This window comes from Acomys minous (genome assembly GCF_964271855.1).
Source record: "Acomys minous genome assembly, chromosome: 8".
Lineage (NCBI taxonomy): Eukaryota > Metazoa > Chordata > Mammalia > Rodentia > Muridae > Acomys > Acomys minous.
Window position 1 is genome coordinate 1,801,488 of NC_140489.1, and position 20,833 is coordinate 1,822,320.

Genomic DNA, 20,833 nt, shown 5'->3' on the forward strand with positions numbered 1-20,833 from the left:
ATCTTTTTACCACCATGTGCTGTCACTTGAGTTTTTGATCTCAGACATTCTGATGGGTGTAAGATGGAATCTCAGAGTCGTTTTGATTTTCATTTCCCTAATAACTAAGGAGGCTGAGCATTTCTTTAGGTGTTTCTCCACCATTTGATGTTCCTCTATTGATAAATCTGTTTAACTCTGTACCCTATTTTTCAATTGGATACTTTAGTTTGGTGGTGTTTAATTTCCTGGGTTCTTTATATATTTTGGATGTTAGCCTTTTGTTGGATATAAGGTTGATGAAGATCTTTTCCCAGTCTGTAGGCTGTCTTTTTGTTCTATTGACAGTGTCCTTTGCCTTACAGAAGCTTTTCAGTTTCACTAAGCCCCATTTATTAATTTTTGATCTTTGAGCCTGAGATGTTGGTGTTCTATTCAGGAACTTGTCTGTTGTACCAATGAGTTCCAGGCTCTTCCCCACCTTTTATTCTAACAGATTTAGTGTGTCTGGTTTTATGTTGAGGTCTTTAATCCACTTGTACTTTAGATTGTACAGGGTTATAAATATGGATCTACTTGCATTTTTCTACATGTGGTCATCCAATTATACCAGCACCATTTGTTGAAAATGCTATCTTTTTTTCCATTGTATGGATTGGGCTTCTTTGTATAAAAAGAATCAAGTGTCTATAGGTATGTAGATTATTTCTGGATCCCCTTGATCTCCTTTTGTTGTCTTATTGCTCTAGCTAGAACTTCAAGTACTATATTCAAGATATATGGAGAGAGTGAGAAGCCTTGTCTAGTCGCTGATTTTAGTAGAATTGCTTTGTGTTTCTCTCCATTTAATTTTATGTTGGTTATTGGCTTGCTGTATATAATCTTTATTATGTTTAGGTATGTGTCTTGTACCCCTGATCTCTCCAAGACTTTAAACATGAATAGGTGTTAGATTTTATCAAATCCTTTTTTGACATCTACGGAGATGAACATGTAGGATATTTTTTTCAGTTTGTTTATATGATGGACCACATTGATGGATTTCCATATATTGAACCACCCCTACATTCCTAGAAAGAATCCTACTTGGTCATGGTGAATGATATTTTTGATGTGTTCTTGGATTCAGTTTGCAAGTATTTTATTGAGTATTTTTGCATCAATGTTCATAAGAGAAATTGGTCTGAAATTCTCTTTTTTTGTTGGGTCTTTGTGTAGTTTAAGTATCAAGGTGACTGTGGCCTCGTAGAATGAGTTTAATAATATTACTTCCTTTTCTATTTTGTGGAATATTTTGAAGAGTATTGATATTAGCTTTTCTTTGAAGATCTGATAGAATTCTGCATTGAAACCATCTGGCCCTGGGCTTTTCTTGGTTGGGAGACTTTTGATGACTGCTCTATTTCTTCAAGATTTATAGGATTATTTAATTTGTTTACCTGATCTTGAACGAACTTTGGCAAGTGGAATCTATCAAGAAAATTATATATTTCATTTAGATTTTCAAACTTTGTGGCATATAGGCTTTTGAAGTAAGACCTAATGATTCTTTGGATTTTCTTGTTGTCTGTTGTTATGTCTCCCTTTTCATTTCTGATTTTGTTGATTTGGATACTGTCTCTTTGCCTTTTAGTTAGTGTGGTTAAGTGTTTGTCTATCTTGTTGATTTTCTCGCAGAACCAGCTCTTGGTTTCATTTATTCTTTGAATTGTTCTCTTTGTTTCTAATTTATTGATTTCAGCCCTGAGTTGATTATTTCCAGTCATCTACTTCTTTTGAGTATGTCTGCTTCTTTTTTCTAGGGCTTCCAGATGTGCTATTAAGTTGATTTTATGAGATGTTTCCAATCTCTTTATGAAGGCACTAGTGCTATGAACTTTCCTCTTAACACTGCTTTCACTATGACCCATAGATTAAGATATGTTGTACCTTTATTTTCATTGAATTTTAGGACGTTCCTAATTTCTTTATTTCTTCTCTGATCCAGTTGTCATTTGAGTAGAGAGTTGTTCAGTTTCTAAGTGTGTGTAGGCTTTTTGTCATTTCTGTTGTTGAGGTCCAACTTTAGTCCATGGGGGTCTGATAGGATCCAAGGCATTATTTCAAACTTCTTATATCTGTTGAGGCTTGCTTTGTGACCTACTATATGGTCAGTTTTGGAGAAGCTTCCATGAGGTGCTGAGAAGAAGGTATAGATATCTGTTAGGCCCATTTGATTCATGACATCTGTTAGTGTCATTGTTTCTTGGTTTAGCTTCTCTTTCATTGACCTATCCTTTGGTGAGACAGGGGTGTTGAAGTCTCCTACTATTAATATGTGGGGATCAATGTACAATTTAAGCTTTATTAATGTTTCTTTTACAAATGTGAGTGTGCTTGCATGTCGGGCACATATGTTTGGAACTGTGATGTCATCATGGCTGAGTTTTCCTTTGATAAATATGAAATGTCCTTCCTCATCTGCTTTGATCAATTCTGGTTAAAAGCCTATTTTATTAGATATTAGAGTGACTGCTACTGCAGCTTGGTTCTTGTGTCCGTTTGCCTGGACAAACCCTCTTCCAGCCATTTACTCTCAGGTAATGTCTATCTCTGTGGCTGAGATGTGTTTCTTGTGTGCAGCAGAATGTTGGGTCCTTTTTAATGCATCTATTCTGTTAGTCTGTGTCTCTTTATTATAGAATTGAGACCACTGATATTGAGAGAGATTAATGATCAGTGACTGTTAGGTCTTGAGAGATATTAATGACTAGTGACTATTAGGGCCTTTTATTTTGATGTTTGTTGTGATAGTGTTTGTGTGTGTGTGTGTGTGTGTGTGTGTGTGTGTGTGTGTGTGTGTGTGTGTGCTTGTGTCCTTTTTGTTTTACTAAACAAAGTTTAGCAAAAGTTATTTATTTCCTGGGTATAGTTTTCCTGGGTATAGTTAGCCTCCTTGAGTTGGAGTCTTCCTTCTAGTAGTTCTGTAGGGCTGGATTTGTGGCTAGGTACTATTTAAATTTGTTTTTGTCATGGAATATCTTGTTTATTCCATCTATGATTATTGAAAGTTTTGCTGGGTATAGTAATCTGGACTGGCATCTGTGGTCTCTTAGGGTTTGTAGGACCTCTGCCCAGGCCCTTTTGCCTTTTATGGTCTCTGCTGAAAAGTCGGGTGTAATTCTGATAGCTTTGCCATTATATGTTACTTGGCCTTTTCCCCTTGCCGCTTTTAATATTTTTCTTTATTCTATACATTTAGCGTTTTGACTGTTGTGTGGCAGGGGGATTTTCTTTTCTGGTCTCCTCTCTTTGGTGTTCTGTAGGCCTCTTGTATGTTTGTAGGCTTCCCTTTCTTTAAATAGGGGGAAGTTCTATTCTGTGATTTTGTTGAAAATATTTTCTAGGGCCTGTAGCTGAGCCTCTTCTCTTTCCTCAATTTCTATTATCCTTAGGTTTTATCTTTTCATTGTGTCCTTGATTGCTTAGATAATTTTTGTGTCAGGAATTTTTTAGATTTAATATTTTCTCTTATGGTTGCGTAAAAGTCTTCCATTCTGTCTTCTATACCTGAGATTCTTTTTTCCATCACTTGTATTCTGTTGTCAATGCTTACCTCTGCAGTTCTGTTTTTTTGTTTTTGTTTTTTTCCCTAAGTTCTCTCTTTCCAGGCTTTCTTCAGTTTGTGCTTTTATTATTGCTCCCATTTTCATCTTCAGATCTTGAATGGTTTTATTGATTTCTTTCATCTGATTCTTTGCCTTTTCCTGAATTTCTTGCGGTGATTTCTTCATTTCCCCTCTACAGGCCTCTGTCATGGCCTCTCTAAAGTCCTCAATCTGTTTGGCTATATCTTCCTGTATTCGTTTATGGATTGTATTTGTTTCTTCCATTATCATCTTCATTATGAAAGTTTTGAGGTTGTTTTTTGTGTGTTACAAATGTGTTAAGAGTTTCCAGGCCTGATTGCTTTGAGATAACTGAGTTCTAGAGATGCCATAGTATTTTGGCTTTTGTTGTTTGTGGTTTGCACTGGCCTTTAGCCATCTTGCTGTCTCTGGCATTAGGTGGTAGTTTCTGGTGTCCTTCACTGGCCATTGAGAGCAGCTTGTAGGTGAGTAGCTATAGGCTGAGACCCCTCACCTGCTGGGATCAGAGAACTTTTCAGGTGGAGCATGCAGGTGACCTGAGATCAGATTTCCCTGTGTACCACACTGCGGTATTTCCTCTCAGCAGGGAGACACAGTTCCTTCTGAGACACAGAGCATGTGCTGTGTAACCCACCAGGCATGCAGCTAGTCCGGGGAGCCCACCCGTGTCTACAGGGACCCAGAGACTTCTCTGTGGATTGTCTGGGTAGTTGGAGGCCAGACCCACATGTGTGTCACACAGTGTGCACTCCTCTCACCTGGGGATCGCCAGCTCTGGTGTTTTGTACTTCTCAGTTCACTCCTTAGGTCACTGTGCAATCACTGCTGTCCTGCTGATCAAACACGGTCTGTGTTCCACCCATTTACAAATATTTTTAACTTGGATATTTTCTTCATAATTTCTGTGTTAATACTGCACTGCATCCTTTAAAAATATTGTTTTTAATTTTCTTAAAATTATAACAGTTTAATGTTCAGCCCTAAATTTAAGTGTTAAACATCTTATATATTAAACACCTAAAATGTGGGATAAAATATCTAGGAATCTCCTTAGGTCTAATTGATTTGCTCACCTCTGAACAGATGAGTCCACCACTATGAAGAAACAGTTTGAAAGAGCAAGGATTATGGTTTTGCGGTTTTCATCCATCTTTACTTAGCTTCTGAGCCCATGCTAAGCCGGAGCATCATAGTAGGAAGCTTATGATGGGATACAGATAGTGACGTCATGGTGGCCTTGGAGCAACGCTCTGGGGTGTAGAGGTCCTGGAGACAAGGAAACCCCTTTCATAGCAGGTACCCAGTGACCTGTTTCCTCCCACGGCACCCACCTCCTAAAACCTCCCAGGTTCTTTAACCATGTCATATTGTGAATGGACTGGTTCACTGATCAAGCTAGAGTCCTCACAACCCAGTTGCTTCCCAGCAGCCTCTGCTCTGAGTGTCTCTGCTCTGGGACCAAGTCTTCAGCAAGCATGGCGCCTCCAGCCCGTGGCTATCCACACCTCTCCTGCCCACGACTCTAACTCTTGCACTGATGAAGAGGAAGTCAAGGGCTGGCCACCTAGGGTTCTGACCTTCTCTGCTCTTCCAGAGCCTTCTTTGTTGTCAGCACTGTGCACCCCCCCCCCCATTTTCTGATTATTGGTAAGTCACAAAGAAATTCAGGGGACAAAAAGCTACTATCTGTATCAGTTAATTTTCTGTTGCTGTAAGAAAATACCAAATCCAAAAAATGCTGTAGAGGAGAAAAAGGTTTCGTTTAGCTTATGGCTATAGAGTCATGGAATCCTTCGTGACAGAGAAAGTGTAGAACGGGGACAGCAACCAGCCAGAGCTGGAAGCTGGCACACAGGAAAGAGAGAGGGAGAGAGGGAGGGGAGGAAAGGAAGAGGGAAAGAGAGAGAGGGAAAGGGAAGAGGGGGAGAGAGGGCGGGAGGAAGGGATTGGAATGAGGCTATAAATCTTCAAAGCCTGACCCCAGTGACAGACCATCTCCTGCTTCTCTCTGCTCCCTAAGGGCTCATGACCTTCCCAAGCACCCACATGGGAACCAAGTCTTCAAACACAAGAGCCTAGGAGGGACAGTCTTACCCAAGCCACCACACTCTCTTGTGCTGTGTATCTGAGCTGCACAAAGCTGTGGTATTTAATAAGCCAGCACACCCTCAAAAGTAGCATAAATATTAGTATTTTATTTAGCCAAATGGAGCTTTTCAAACTGCCACCGGTTTATACTTTCATTGAGCCGTTTGTCATTCAGTAAGTCTTTATTGGGGTCCTGTGGTGCGCAGGATCCCAAGGAGATGGCAACAGTATGGACAACCCAGCCCCAGCCCATCTGGAGCTCATGTCACGCCACTTTGAGGAGGATAAACATCAGTGCCTGTGTGTGAGCATTCACATGTGGTTAGGTGAGCTGGTGTGTGTGTGTGTGTGTGTGTGTGTGTGCGCGCGCGCGCATGTGCCTATGTGTGAGCATTCATGTGTGGTTAGGTGAGCTGGTGTGTGTGTGTGTGCATGTGCCTGTGTGTGAGCATTCACATGTGGTTAGGTGAGCTAGTGTGTGTGTGTGTGTGTGTGTGTGTGTGTGTGTGTGTGTGTGCGCGCGCATGTGCCTATGTGTGAGCATTCATGTGTGGTTAGGTGAGCTGGTGTGTGTGTGTGTGCATGTGCCTGTGTGTGAGCATTCACATGTGGTTAGGTGAACTGGTGTGTGTGTGTGTGTGTGTGTGTGTGTGTGTGTGTGTGTGTGCATGTGCCTGTGTGTGAGCATTCACATGTGGTTAGGTGAGCTGGTGTGTGTGTGTGTGTGTGTGTGTGTGTGTGTGTGTGTGTGTGTGTGTGCATGTGCCTGTGTGTGAGTGTTCACGTGTGGCTAGGTGAGCTGGTGTGTGCAGATGCATAAGCATGTGTATAAGATGTGGGTGCTAGAGGCAATCACAGCATCATTCTTAAGGTGCTGTCTACATTTTTCTGTTCTTTTTCCTGTCCTGGATCTCTCTAAGTAGCCTGGACTGGCTGGCCAGAGAGAAATCCCCCATCTCTGTTTCCCCAGCACTAGGATTACCAGCCTGCAGCGCCACACCTGGCATCTTTTATATGCGTGATTGACTTCCAGGGATTGAAACAAGGTTCTCCTACTGGCAGAGTGAGGTGCTTGAATCACCGAGCTGCCTCACAAATCCCCTGAAACACCAGCAATGAAAGGCTCAGTCTTTACATAGAATGTACTTTGCATGGATAAAAGCAGTCTGTGGCCACAGTATGTTGCTAGTATTTAGGTCTGGGGTTTCCCAGCAGAGTGTGAGACCTGTCCTTACACATGTGGAGGACAGTGCTGTACTAATGCCAGCTGCTCTGCCGGCGGAGCCACCAGAAACTGCATGAGATGTCTCAAATACTGATCTATTTACGAGAAAATAGTTACCAATTCTCTTTTTAAAAACTAACAAAAGTAAAGGATGTGCAGTTAAGGGCTGGGGATTAGCCTGCAAAACAGTACATGGTCACTGTCAGCCCAGGGACAAGCAGAGCAGGGGTGGGGAGTAGGGGGGGGGAGGGGGGTTGGGGGATTGGGGGGGAAGCCCTTCGGACTGCCATCAGGGTTAAGTGTGTTCTTTGCTATGGAAACTGTATGCATGTTCTTTGTAAATAGACCAATTTCCTTGTTAAAAAAATGGAGCAGGGGTCATGGAGCCCTGAAGATAGAGCCCTTTCCATAAGTGTGAGCACTTGAGTTCAAATCCCCAGGACCCATATAAAGCTGAACGCAGTAGCACAGGCCTGTAATCTCAGCGCTCCCACAGTGAGAAGGGAGGCGGAGCCTGGACTATCCGGAAGATTTTGGTTCAGCTAGCCTGGGCAAGCCAAAAGGTGACCCTGTCTCAAACAAGGTGGAAGCCAAGGACAAACGTGTGCAGTGTGCTACAAGCATGTGCTCACTCACACATGTGGGCATGTGCGCGCGCGCGCGCGCGTGCACACACACACACACACACACACACACTCACTCACAAATTAGAGAGAGAAACAAAATAAATTGAAATTCTCTGATACCAAATAATAGTTTTAAAGAAACAGTGAAATGCTCAGGGTTGCCAAGTCAGAGTTCTGAGACGATTTCATTGTGGGATGTCCAAAACCAAAGCTCACATCAAAGTGTCTTGTAGTATGTGCACACTTTGAAGATGCTGTTGGGTCTTTAAAAAAATAATGGAAATTAAAAGTTGATTAGATGATGGGCATAATATAGAAGACAAGAGGAGGACGATAAAGTGAAAACTTTCAAACAGAAACCTCGTTCTATAATAAAGCTTCGCTCCACAGGGGCGGCCTCAGCAAGACTTGGCCTTATTATTCTTGAAATATACAGGGGCTTTGGATGATAAACGCACACATAAGTTATGGATAGATGCTTCAGAAGTAAATATGTGGGAGGGTTCCTTCTACTTGAGAATAAACTACATCAACTGGAAAAAATACAGTGGATGTAGCCATTCAAATTTCCATTAGGAGATGAAATGGCCTGAGTCCTATTAGTTATACACAAATAACCATGTACTCAAGAAGAAATCGTGCCTATGGGAAACTGATACATGTTACAACGCGTGGTGCGATGTGGGTCACTGCAAATGAGTCATAACACCTGTGTGGGGAAAGGAAAAAAAACAATAAAAAGTTCTTGACCAACACCCAAATGTTGGAGCCACAGTTAGAGCCATCAGTAGTGATCTCGGGCTTTTCTTCTGAACTTGGGAGAATTTGCTTTTAGAAATAGCACAGCTGTCTGTTTTTAACTTTGTTTCCCATGTAGCTACCTCTCTTCTTGTCCCCACTGACGGCTCACGCACAATTGCCAGGCGCTCTTTTAGAGAGTAGATGACTCTTAGTAGATCTAGACATTTCCTTAAAGGTAGACGATGGAGGGGTGGATGGGGTCCTTTCTCCTAACACACACGAACTTGGGTTTCACTTCAAGGTAAGGATGTGTAATTCTGAACCCACTTCCCACCCCAGAGCTTTCTGGTTAACACGCCGTGCAGCCCAGCCTGTGGACTCACAGCATATCAATTCCTGTCCTTTGGAGACCTGATGAGCACGTTATGTAGCAGGGTGTTTCCAGGCAGCTATGTCAGAGCTACCGTGGGATGCGTCTGACCTTCACTTTGGAATCCTGTTTACACAGGCTCCAGCTAGGGGTATAGGAACATTAGGACACTTCAGTGCCCAGGCTTCCTGGTCTTGATTGTACATGGGTAGGGATGCTTGTACAATATTTCTGTTTTGACTTGGGTATCTTATTCTTCTCCTCCTCTTCCTCCTCCTCCTCCTCTCCTGCTGCTGCTGCTGCTACTACTACTACTACTACTACTACTAATAATAATAATAATAATAATAATAATAATAATAATTAATAATAATAATAATAATAATAATAATAAAATCATCCAGCTGATAAAGTGCTTGCCATGTGAGCCTGCCAACCTGAGTTCAATCCCTGGAACCATGTAAAAGTAGGAGAGAATTAACTCTTCAAGGTTGTCTTCTGACTTTCACATGCATGCTGTAACACATACACACACACATGCACACACATGCACGCACACAGGCACACATGTATACACATACACAAAAGCACACACATATGCACACACATTCATGCATGCATACACACATGCACATACACATACATGTAAGCACACAGCACACACATGATATCCACACTCACACACAAAAGCACACACATATATACAAACATTTATGCATGCATGCACACATACATGCAAGCAAAGCACGCAGGCACACACATATATAGACCCATGCACACAACCAACACCCACATACGTACACACAGGCATGCACACACACATGCACAAGCATACATAGGCACACACATGGAAACACATACACATACCATATACATGCATGATAATAGTACATTTTTAAAAAATTATGTCTAACTCAAAGATAGTACCTTACAAAAAGTTTGTGTTTGTGAGGAAAGTATCTAAGAGCCCCCGGTAGCTAAGCTGTTACCTGGGCTTCTGTGAGAGTCTGCGAAATGCCAGTGCCCTCATCCTGAGTCCTGCACATATGTCCAGTTGGATGCCTCAGGTATCAGCCAACTCCCTTAGACGTGAAGCTCATAAGAGGAGCGCTCACATGCGTGCCAGTGCGGCCTGAAAGACTGAACTTGAATTATGGACAAGACGCCAATATGTTCAGTTATTTTTTATCTCTTAGCAGTATCCTCATGTTACTCCTACCTAAAGTTATGAAGAAGACACTAAGAAAGCTATTCATAATAATCATCCACCGTCTGACACAAAATAATTCCCCTGTGGGTTTACCTCGGGCTATCAGTAATGCTGTTTAGGCCATTTTTAGAAAAAAAATATACTGATGTCATAAAATCTGATTGGCAGGAGAAACCCTGTGCTCCCTCAACAGTGAATTGGGTTAGGAGCTGAAGTCTCACCCATTCCTAAGAGTGAGCAAGTGTGCTTCTAAAGCGGAGCTTCCAGGCAGTAGTTTAGATGATTTGTGATGCCTAGAATTATCCAAAGTTCCCATTTCAGTCCATGTGTAAGACCTGGATTCTGTGAGTACATGACCAAGTGCAAAGCCTGGATGCACTGGTGCTCACCTGTAACCCCAGCACTCGGGAGCTTGAAAGGCAGAGTTATTGTGAGGAGTTTGTACACAGTGATTGCCAGACAGCCAATGTGACATAACAAGACCAGGCCTCAGCATATAAGCAAAACCAAAGCTGGGTGATGTCTCCGCAGGAGAGGGCACAAGCTGCTCCTGCCAAGGGCTGGAGTTGGGTCCCCACCATCCATGCTGAGTGGCTCACACTACCTACAACTCCATCTCAGAGGCATCCTGTATCTCTGGGTTCTTCAGACATCTGTGCGAGAGTGCATGTGTGCGCATGTGTGCACAAACACACACACACACACACATGCACATATACATATTTGTTATGATGGAGAAGTTTATTATATGAGCATGGGGAGAGAAGGAAAGCGGAGAGGTATCTGAGAGAGAGAGAGAGAGAGAGAGAGAGAGAGAGAGAGAGAGAGAGAGAGAGAGAAATGAGACAGAGGAAGAGAAACATAAATAGAAAGTAAGAGGGATGACAGCAGGTACGAGGGGTGAGAGGGAGGGGCGAGGTGGGTCTGTCCTTTTATATACTGGTGTGCACCACCACTGCCTGGGCCACGCCCAGTGGCAGGTAGGCAATAATGTCACAGGTAAGCAGACTGGGGCAGGATCCTAACATTCCTCCCTTTTCCTATAACTGAAATTGAGGACATTGGATTGTTTTTTATGTAAGGTAAGTTAATGTATATAAATGTAGGTTTATTGGAAGCAGCTTTTGGCTGCCATGTAAGGGGAAAAGTAAAGAAAGAAAAACAACATCAACAAAATGTCCAGCTGACATGGTGAAGGGGAAGGAAACGCTCTGTCCTGGAAAGTTCAGGGTAGAGGGCAGGGTATGTCAGCCATGTCCTGCAGCAGATAGGGACCAAGGAATTCTGGGAGAACCTGGAGCTGTTTGTCCCGGGTGTGGAGCACGTCATTCCAGCCTTTTGTAAATGGATAAGGGGTGAAGAAATCAATGGTCTTAACTGCTTCCCGCTGACAGTAGGGAGGTGACAGAGGGTTAAAAGGTTGAAATGTTGGCCAGGTCCCAGAAGAGGCAACTGTTGAATTTGCTGTCCAGGGTCTGAGAATATCTGCAGCTAGGAGGGACAATGCAGGTCCAGCCAGGAAGGACAATGCAGGTCCAGCCAGGAGGGACAATGCAGGTCCAGCCAGGAGGGACAATGCAGGTCCAGCCAGGAAGGACAATGCAGGCCCAGTTAGCATGATCTGTGAGGTTGGACTGGAGCACCTGTGCGTAGCTGCTTTGGTGATGTCCTGGATGTAGGAAGTCCGGCCGGATACTGGAACATATATATGGGCAGAAGATAAAGTTAATAGGTTAGAGAGAAAATTCTCTTTAAGTATACATTTGAAACTTTTGGGACAGCAAAGAAAAGGTTTAGATATAAGGAGCTTCATTCTATTTTACCCAATTGCTGACAATAATTAAAAAGGTTTAGTTTTGGATCTGTCAAAGTTTGCTTGCAGAGGTGTGTAAGGTTAGCAGCCCTTAATATGGGTGTAGGGATTTGAAATTCTCTGGAGAGGTGGTGAGTGGACTATTTCTCATGCGGCAGGGGGATGGAGCGTCTTTGCAGGTCCCCATGCCTCCGTGCTCCTGTTGAACGGACTTAACAGTAGGGTCACATCTGCTCTGCTGACAGCGGAGAGCCCTCCCACCCACTGTCTGTCACATGCTGTCGCCCAGGCCCTTCTGACAGAATCTGTGTCCAGAGATGGCTATGCAGATGTTCAGGTAGCCTTTCCCAACTGCGTGTCCTCATCCACGAATCCTTCCAACTGTGCATTTGAAAGGATTTGCAGAGAAACACAACTATGCCGACTGCACACGTATTCCTTATTGTCTTGGTTCCCTGAACAGCACAGAATAATGACCCCTTTCCCCGTTTTCCTCGTCCTAGGAGCAATAGGTAATCTAGAGGTGGTTCAAAGATACAAGTGTGACCTGTGAAAGCGCTATGCCTTTCATGTAAGCGTCTAAACACCCTTTGAGTTATACAGACCAGCGACTTGTTCAGGTATTAATCCACTTTTAAATCATTGAGTAGGTAGTAAAAGTTTACCCACGTTTAAAAATTTTTAAACTGAAAACCTGAGGTAAGAGCTAAAACAGATATTTTTATTTTAAATGCAGACAGAAATTGGCATCATTCATGGTGATAGATCATTTTGTTTTGTTTTGTTTGTGGAGGATATTTCAGTTTTCTTTTACCTGTTTTACCTGCCGAATGGAAGGTAGAAGTATTGACACTCTTACCTTGCTTTTATGTGACTTGTGGTAGGGACCAAATAACATGTCCTACTTCCAAAGGTGATCGTGAGCCTTGCTGGAGAGAAGAAGGCCACATTTTGAGGAAAACACAATGGTACTTCTGTGTGCTCTGTGGAGCAGCCACGCTGGGGGGCAGAGTGCTGCCTTGCACCAGTGGCCTGTGCTGCGGTGACTGACCAGTGTGGCTGGCCTTGCCCCTACTCTCATTTTCCGAGATTACGGTGTCCTGTTTGGCACACTCATCGCTCTGCTGTGTCTGACCCGTCCCCACTCACCCCTTGTCTCTACAGATGGTTTTTTGTTTCTCACCGGTCGGTCCTACCCTGAGAGTGAGAGCCCGGAAGTTCCCAGCCATAGTCAGCTGCACAGCGATTGACTGGTTCCATGCGTGGCCACAGGAGGCTCTGGTCTCGGTCAGCAGGAGGTTCATTGAAGAAACCGAGGGGATCGAGGTACATTGTGTCAGCCTGCAGTAAGAAGGCACCCAGGCGTGCACAAGTCTCAATACACGGTTGCCAGGCAGAGTGCCGGCCACTTTCCGTTTCACAACCTCTGCATCAAATGTGAATCTGTTTTACCTCTTTGGATGAGGCTGGTACCTCTGGTTATGTTTTTAAATGTCTGTGTGAAATAAGCGCCAGCAAGAAAATTGTCTCATACCATTCAGTTTTAAAGAGCAAAGGAAGTAACTGTGTGGCAAGTCCCAGCTCTCCCAGTGGGAAGTGGAGCACGTTTCTGATTACAGAGATTACTTGTTCTTGTCTCCCACAGCAGTGGGAGGAACTCCCCAAGCCAAGATGTATTGGAGACACCAAATAAGTAATTTCTGTAGTGGTCCTCACCTTCTCCCTTACTCTAGACGTCATGGCCGCCCTTCCAAGGCAGCGTTGCAGCCCTGTGTTGAATACAGAGCCCTTGGTACATCTAGAGTTGACTAGTTAGCGTGCAGTAGCATGTGTTGGTTGGTGTAGCATCTTTCCTTTGCTTCTACTTAAAAAAGGAGCAAGTATATAGGTATACACGTCACAGGGATGGTGCCAAGCATCTATGTCTGCATACAGTTTTCCCCCTCCCCCTAAAAATGTCCATGAATCTGTTGATCACTGGACTGCCAGGGGAGGCAGCAGCCAACATGGGAGGCTCACCTGGGATGAAAGAGCCTTCTCTCTCCTTTGCTTCTCCACACTCATGTGACCAGCACGCGCGCAAGGAAACAGAACAGAAAAGGAGGTCTTATGAAGTTTGGGGAAGGTGAGGAATTAGATCTTCACATCTAGAGAGCCATTAGTTACGACAAAAGTAGTACTGAGTGTCACTGCCAGTTCCTGGAGCGATCGTTGAGGTCCCTGGCATTGTTGAAGTGCTGGGGCGGCATCACCTTTTCTTTCAACAGTGAGAAAAGGAGCCATGTTTTAATAGAGGTTTCTAGTTTACTTTGTTCGTTTGGGAGTGGGGAGGGGGAGGGGGCGCGAGGGACTGAAGATGTGGGCTGATTTTTGAGTGTTGTTCTGATTTTAGCTCTGTTGGTGGGAAATCCAAGCCAGCAGCTCCGGGCAGCAGGCTCACAGTCTCGCAGGCTGCCCAGCTTTGCTGCGCTGTGTCTGTCTGTCTGCTTGCCTGAGTCTGTCTGTCTGTCTGTCAGCGGCTGGGAAGGCGGTTCCACCTGGCCAGGGATTGTTGACACCTGCTGGTTGAGGCGGGCCTTGCAGGGCTGCGAGCTCACAAGGTGCTGAGCTCTATCTGACGGTGTCATGACGCCTCCTATAGGATCCTGGGTGCCAAACAGGAATATTTTTTCAAGCACTTTAGCTTGATTTCTAGCAAACAAATTATGCCTGCAAACAAATTAGCCAGATGATTTCCTTTCAGTGTGAGGTGCTTTTTTAAACTCTCCCACCTTTCTAATTTGTCCCAGGAAGCACTAATTATAGCCCAGAGTGCAGTGTGCCTACATTCCCCTAAAAAACGTGTATCTTTTCTGTAGAGTCAGAAGCACCTTTTACATTTTTGAATGAGTGCTAATTTGATCACTTTCTTAAATTTTAATTTTCATCGTTAAGACTGAGGGTTATCTGCATAATTTAGGTACTTCTTAATTATTAACTTCATTGGGTGAGTGGAAGGTGACCCCTTTTGGCCACGGAGGCAAGATTCGTTAGCAGCAAGCCGTTTTATATGTGTTGACATGCAATTTCCCACCGGGACACACTCAGTGCCCACGGCTGTGGGCTAACTGCCTCTAACTATGCGGGTATGCTTTTTTCCCCCTGTTACCTGACTCTGAACTAAATGACAGCTGAAAAACGAGTGGCCCAAACAATTTGACACTTAAGTGTCGCTGTGTTACTCATCAGACACTTGTGTCAGCACACACTGCCTCTCCCTGGAAAGCAATAAGAAGCAAGTGATACAAGGCAGGAGAGAGGGACCGTCCTGCGAATCACTAGGAGTGGGCTTGAAGAAGGGAAGCACGCTGGCAATGCAATGGGGTGCAAGCCTTATCACTTAGTGCACAGGCCCCAGTAAGAATGTGGGGGGGGGGGCAAAACACTAGATGGTATTAAGAAAAATGCATTGGCTTTTTAAAAGGCAAAATGAGACTTAGGGAACATTGGAAGCAGGCTCATATGAAGTTAAATGTAAATATAAAATATGAGCTGTTTGGGGAGGGCGAGTTCTGTGATGGAAGGTTTGAGGACGGCAACAGCCCATGTCATCCAGGCATGATAGCTGAGTGACAGGAAGAGCTGTCCTCTCAGTCACACTTCATGGTCTCACAGCTCAGTACCATGTCACCAGCACAGTTAAGTGCAGGGTTGCTGCCATACCTGAGAATGCGTGGCGTGAAATTTTCAGGGGTGACCCATTCAAATGGAAAAGTTACCTTCCTCCCATATTTAGACTTGATATTTCTCCAGTGGACTTATGGATTCTTTTTGAAAACAATGCACCACACATGTGTGCGCCTACACATATGCAAATACACACACAAATGTGTGGTGCCAAACAGGAGGGGCATCACATTTATCTCATCAGTGATAGCTATGCCGAATGATGATCTGGGCCACAATTCTTTCTTTTAAGTGCCAGTTATGAACCAGGCACAGTGGTGCACACCTGAAATCCCAGCACTCGGTGAGTTCGAGGCCAGCTGCGTCTATAAAGCAAGTATGGGACTGCCAAGGCTACACAGAGAAACCCTATCTAGAAAAAAAAAATGTCAGTTACAAGTTTAATGACAATCATTAAAAATAAGATGCCAGTCAAGAGATATTAGATGGAGAGGTTTATTAAATGAGCACGGAGAGAGAAGGAAGAGGGAAGGGGCACCCCAGAGAGAGGCAGAGACAGAGAGAAGAGAGAGGAGAGAGCTAAGGGGCGGGGGATAGAGAGATGAGAGAGGGAGAGAGGGGTGAGGAGGGAGGGGTGAGAAGGAGAGAGAGGGAGAGAGGGGTGAGGAGGGAGAGGGAGAGAGGGGTGAGGAGAGAGGGGTGAGGAGAGAGAGGTGAGAGAGATGGTGAGAGGGGTGAGGGGAGAGAGCTAGAGCCATGAGGGACAGTTTAGCTTTTTATAATCTTGGGCAGAGCCACACCCAGTGGGAGTTTGACAATGACATCACAGGTAGGTGGCCTGAAGCAGAACCCTAACAGCAAGTATTATGTTAACTTATAATGCACAAAGTTAACCATGCCGTATAGACATTACCATAATTTTTAAAGCGGAATTCTGGGCCTGCTAATAGCCCTAGCGATGTAGGTGTGGCCATGCATACTCAATGCAATGCATGAAAACATGAAATGTGCAAACAGAAAAGAGAGTCATTTGACGTGGTCACATTGCTGAGAACAACAAAGAGACGGGCCCAGTGACACCCCAAGTCTATCTTAGAGGTCCTAGCATGAGCTTAGGTTTAAATGGAGGGCAGGTTAGGGGTTTACATAATTAGGAGGTCCTGGCCAAGGTGTGGCCCCACCAACCATTGTCCCTTCAGTGTCTCAGCTCTGCGGTGTGTCCCGTAAGTTGTCTCAGGGCTGTCCTGCAATGTGGTGGTAAGTTCAGTGAAATCTCTCCTCCTCTTCCTCCTCCTCCTCCTCCTCCTCCTCCTCCTCTTCCTCCACCTCCTCTACCTCTTTCTCCTCCTCCTCCTCTTCCTCCTCCTCCTCCTAGCTGTCACCAGGGCTTCCGCCTCTCCCTTTCCCTAGCATACAATTCCTAGGGCAGCTGTAATTCTTTGGGGTCCACAGTCTGATAGCTGAAGAGGGGGGGACACACGTCTGTCTTTTTTTTATATAGAATATCTAGGCTCCTACAGGGTAGTTAACATTAAAGCCTTTTGAAGTATCAAGACAAAACCAAGAGGAGATCTCTGGGTTCTGTCTAAATTTCACCTGAAAGCTTCGGCTTTTGTCTTCAAATGCGTAGGAAAGAGGCAGCGCTGCGCACACCTTTCCTCATCCTCCCTTACCCAGGCGTGCAAGCATGTCAGTGCAGATTTGTTGCTCTGTGCCTGTGAATCAAATTTAGAATAGAGTTTTTAGAAGGACGCTATTTTCCAAGGGTTTTGTTTGTTTGTTTGTTTGTTTTGTTTTGTTTTGTTTTACAGGTTTGTGAAGTTTAGGACCTCTTCCACCTGTGAGAGCAGGGTGCAGTTTTCATGGTGGGCCACAAGTCTGGATGGTCGGCTACAACCAGCTCTATGGGAAAGGTCATAGCTCTGTGGCTTTTCTGGGTGCCTTGCCCTCCCATAGCAATAGCTAGCTGTGGCTGGGGAGACGGCTAGGTGGGGAGCAAACACCTGCCACACAAGTGCGAGGGCTGCAGTTCTGATCCTCACACCCACACGAGTTCTGGGTGAGGCCGGCACCTCTAGAGAGAAAAGGGGTCCCCAGAGCAAGCCAGCTACACAGAGTAGCCGAGTCAGTGAGCTCTGGGCTCAACTAAAACACCTTGTGTGGAGATAAAATAGGCTGGTGGGTGATTAAGGAAGACGTCAACATCAACATCAGGGACACTCACATAGATGCAAAACACACACACACACACACACACACACACACACACACACACACTCACAACAAACAAACAAACAAATAGGAAGAAGGTGGTTGGGCTTCCCCGGGGTCCCTCTGGACTCCTCTTCAGGATGGTTCTCAGTCACGTCAGCGTTTCCATCTTGCGGAAGAGACTCAAAGAGCCACCTGTTCTGACAGCGGACTCTCACCTGCCCTCGATCTTGCCTCCAACCAATGAGTGAATTCCAAATTCAAACACAAAAATTGAGAAACACACAGGCAGAGGGCTGCTTTAGGTCAGCATCTGGCACTTGTGGAGCCACCATGCGGGGCTCTGGTGCCTGCCTCGGTCAAAGCTCTGACCCCAGGCCCACGAAGACGGCCCGTCATGCGCGCGGTGACAGGTTCAGACCGCCAGCCTGTGGTTGGATCCCAGAGCCCAGGCCTCCTCTTACGGCACCTGGGCACTGTGACTTTGAAAGCGTGGAAAAGGAACCATTGTTGTGGGCAGGAGGAAGCCAGGGGAACTCGGGGACTTGCTTAGTTTTTTTTCAGGTTGGGAAATGTAACATAGGGCCTAGGGTTGACCTTTGTTTCTGACTCATCAGTCTTCATGTGAGGGTGAGGAAGGCCTGTGAGGAGCTCAGAGGGGCTTCACTGGCGTACTGCTCCTCTCAGACAGCGCTGAATTCTCTTCAGCAAGCCACCTTGCTCTCAATATCTAGTACAGTATTTTACCAGCCCACAAAAGAGTGAATTATAAATAATGGATTTTTTAAAATAACTTGGTAGTTTGGCATTTAAGAAGTTCACACCAATAATTTCTGAAAAAAAACCTTTCAAGACTTTCAATAAGAGTACAACACCAAAAGTGACAAAATTATCTTGGGTTTAATTAAAACAAAAGGGGAAAAAAAGGAAAACAAAACAAAAAATCTCTTTCCTCTCTTTTGCTTTTCATTTGCCTTTCTTAAAAATACAAATTGAATTTTACAAACTGGGATAGTCTGTGTTGCTGTTGTTGGTTTTCAGGAAGAAATAAAATATTTCTTTTAACCTCAGAATTTCATTCACCCTCTGCCAGCGTTCTCAACAAGAGGCCCTGGGCACCGGGTTGAGAGGCAGCCTTCTGTGGTACAGCAGTGACAGGAAGTGCCAGAGAGCCATCCCGCCTGGCACCATAGAGCTTGTGTTTCCATGTTTACAGCAAGCTAACTGAAAGACTCGAAAATAAACATTTCTTTCTTCATATGAGGGGAAAAAACAGCCTTATCTGTGCATTGAATTTTGCAATGGAGACAGCATGGCTTCCCTAAGCAATCTTAGCAGGAAAGCCACCGATTCGGAGCTGTTTCATAATGGCTCTCTGCTTATTTTCATTTCTCTCTTCACCACGATTGGCTGCAAAATGGCTACAAAGTGGTGTCAACTGGTTCCCTGAAGGGACAAACCTGGCAGAAGTGATGATCTTGCCCTGGAAGCTTAAACCACAGCACTGGGCTGCGGCAGCCCTCGGCAGCCCCCCTCCGCTCCAACCCCCCAGAAGAAAACTGGAGATAAATGAATGGCAGAATAAATAATTTATGCTAATGAAATTACTGCAATTAGTAGTTCTACAATGACCCTTTTAAAAAGCCACAGCTGTTAATGTCAGGAAGTGCTGTCACTACTGACCTTATCATAAGAGAAAGTGACAAATTGAGAATTCAGGGAAGACCAGTCATCAAAGAGGTCTGTGCTGGACCGATTAGAGTTTTCTGAAAAACAGTGTGCATTACAACCAGCTGCTCCCTGGCTCTGTGAGCCTCCCATGCTGTGCCATTTTGTTAAGCCCGATAACAATAGTTATTTTGCCCCATTGAGACGAGTTGTGTCGGGCCACTTCCAGCTCTCCCCGGAAACCACTCTCCCCATCGGAGATTTACAAATGAAACTATTGTTAAAAAGAGCTTTCAGGGCTGCTGAGGAGCCTCCTCATAAGGATCATGGCTGGGCAGAAGCCAGGTTTTCCCTCTGTGAGGAGGTTACGCTTGGCTGAGGAGGTATTTGTCTGTATCCATAGGCAGGAATGTGTGAAAGTTCCTGTCAAAGCAAAACAAGACGGAAGCAGACCCGCGCACGGTTGTACTGCAGCCAAGCTGTTTTGAAAAATGAAGTCCTCAAGGAAATATGATGCGTGTGACACTTACAGAGACTTGCTCATAAATTTTACTTTCTGAGTCCACAAATTGCTAATAGGCAGCAATCTTAGATCCCCTGGATTACAATACAGTCCAAGCTTTGGACTCTTGAGTTTTGCTTTGAACACACGTTCTTTCAATGACCAGTGAGACAGATTTTTCATCAGCCCGGTGGTGCACTTACATGAAGATTTCACCCCATTTGGGGTTTGTTGCAAGAACTAGGAATCTGTGTGGTGAAGGACACTGCTGAGGAGCAGCCGCTGTCTGCTTTGTCGTGAGGCTCACACACTTCTGATTGCAATGTTGATGATGAGGGTTTGAAGCGTTTAACTGCATCATCGGCCACTTGTGTGCAATTTTCCTGAAGCTGCCTGAGCGTTATTGACAACACTTTGGTAAATTATGTGTGACTTTCCAAAGAGTTGGTGTAGCTCATTTAATTCATATTAATTGATTTTTAGGCTTCCCTTGATTAATTGAACCTGGTTCATCTTGTACAGAGTGCAATAAATAATCATTAGGATGAGGGAGATGTGGCTGTACAAATTAAAAAGTTAACTATTCGAGAAGTCACAGAGGACACACGGAAGGGACCCAGGGAAGGCGGGTGCTCTGTGGGGACTCCGAGGGCGCCATTCTGCTTGTGTCTTGTTGTTGGTGTTCACTTCTCCAGATAAGAGTAGGAATAGCCATCTTATTTCCCCCTCGGAAGGAGTGGCATGGGGAGCTAACCCATCCATCCTATTTGGTATTGGTTCCCAGAAAACCACGTTTCTCTGATTGTGCTTGCTTTTGTCCGCCTGACTTTGTACTGTTGTTGTTGTTGTTGTTGTTGTTGTTGTTGTTGTTGTTGTTGTTATTTAAGGTTCATCTTGAACGAACATCTCCCCTAAAGAAGTGTCCCTCTGAATATTGCCTTGCAAGTGTTCCCTTTTGTTCCATACACGTGATAGGTTAAGATCCAGTTGTAAAGACGTGGGCAGCCATCCTGTTAGCTTCTGGGTTTAGTTGAGAACCACATAAAAACATCCTTTGTCCTACCTATCAAGACAGTTAAGAGGGCCAAATGCTTTACAGTTCTCC

The 20,833-nt window shown here is 44.6% G+C and overlaps 1 protein-coding gene across 4 annotated transcripts in view; it reads left to right on the plus strand.

Annotated features, from left to right (window-relative positions):
• DNAH11 (dynein axonemal heavy chain 11) overlaps positions 1-20,833 on the plus strand; it is a 296,286-nt gene that overhangs the window by 179,498 nt on the left and 95,955 nt on the right. For all 4 annotated transcript variants that reach the window (XM_084791554.1, XM_084791555.1, XM_084791557.1 and 1 more), the window contains one exon: positions 12,846-13,007. In XM_084791554.1, the coding sequence (XP_084647680.1) occupies positions 12,846-13,007 (162 nt within the window). The remainder of the gene's footprint in view (positions 1-12,845; positions 13,008-20,833) is intronic.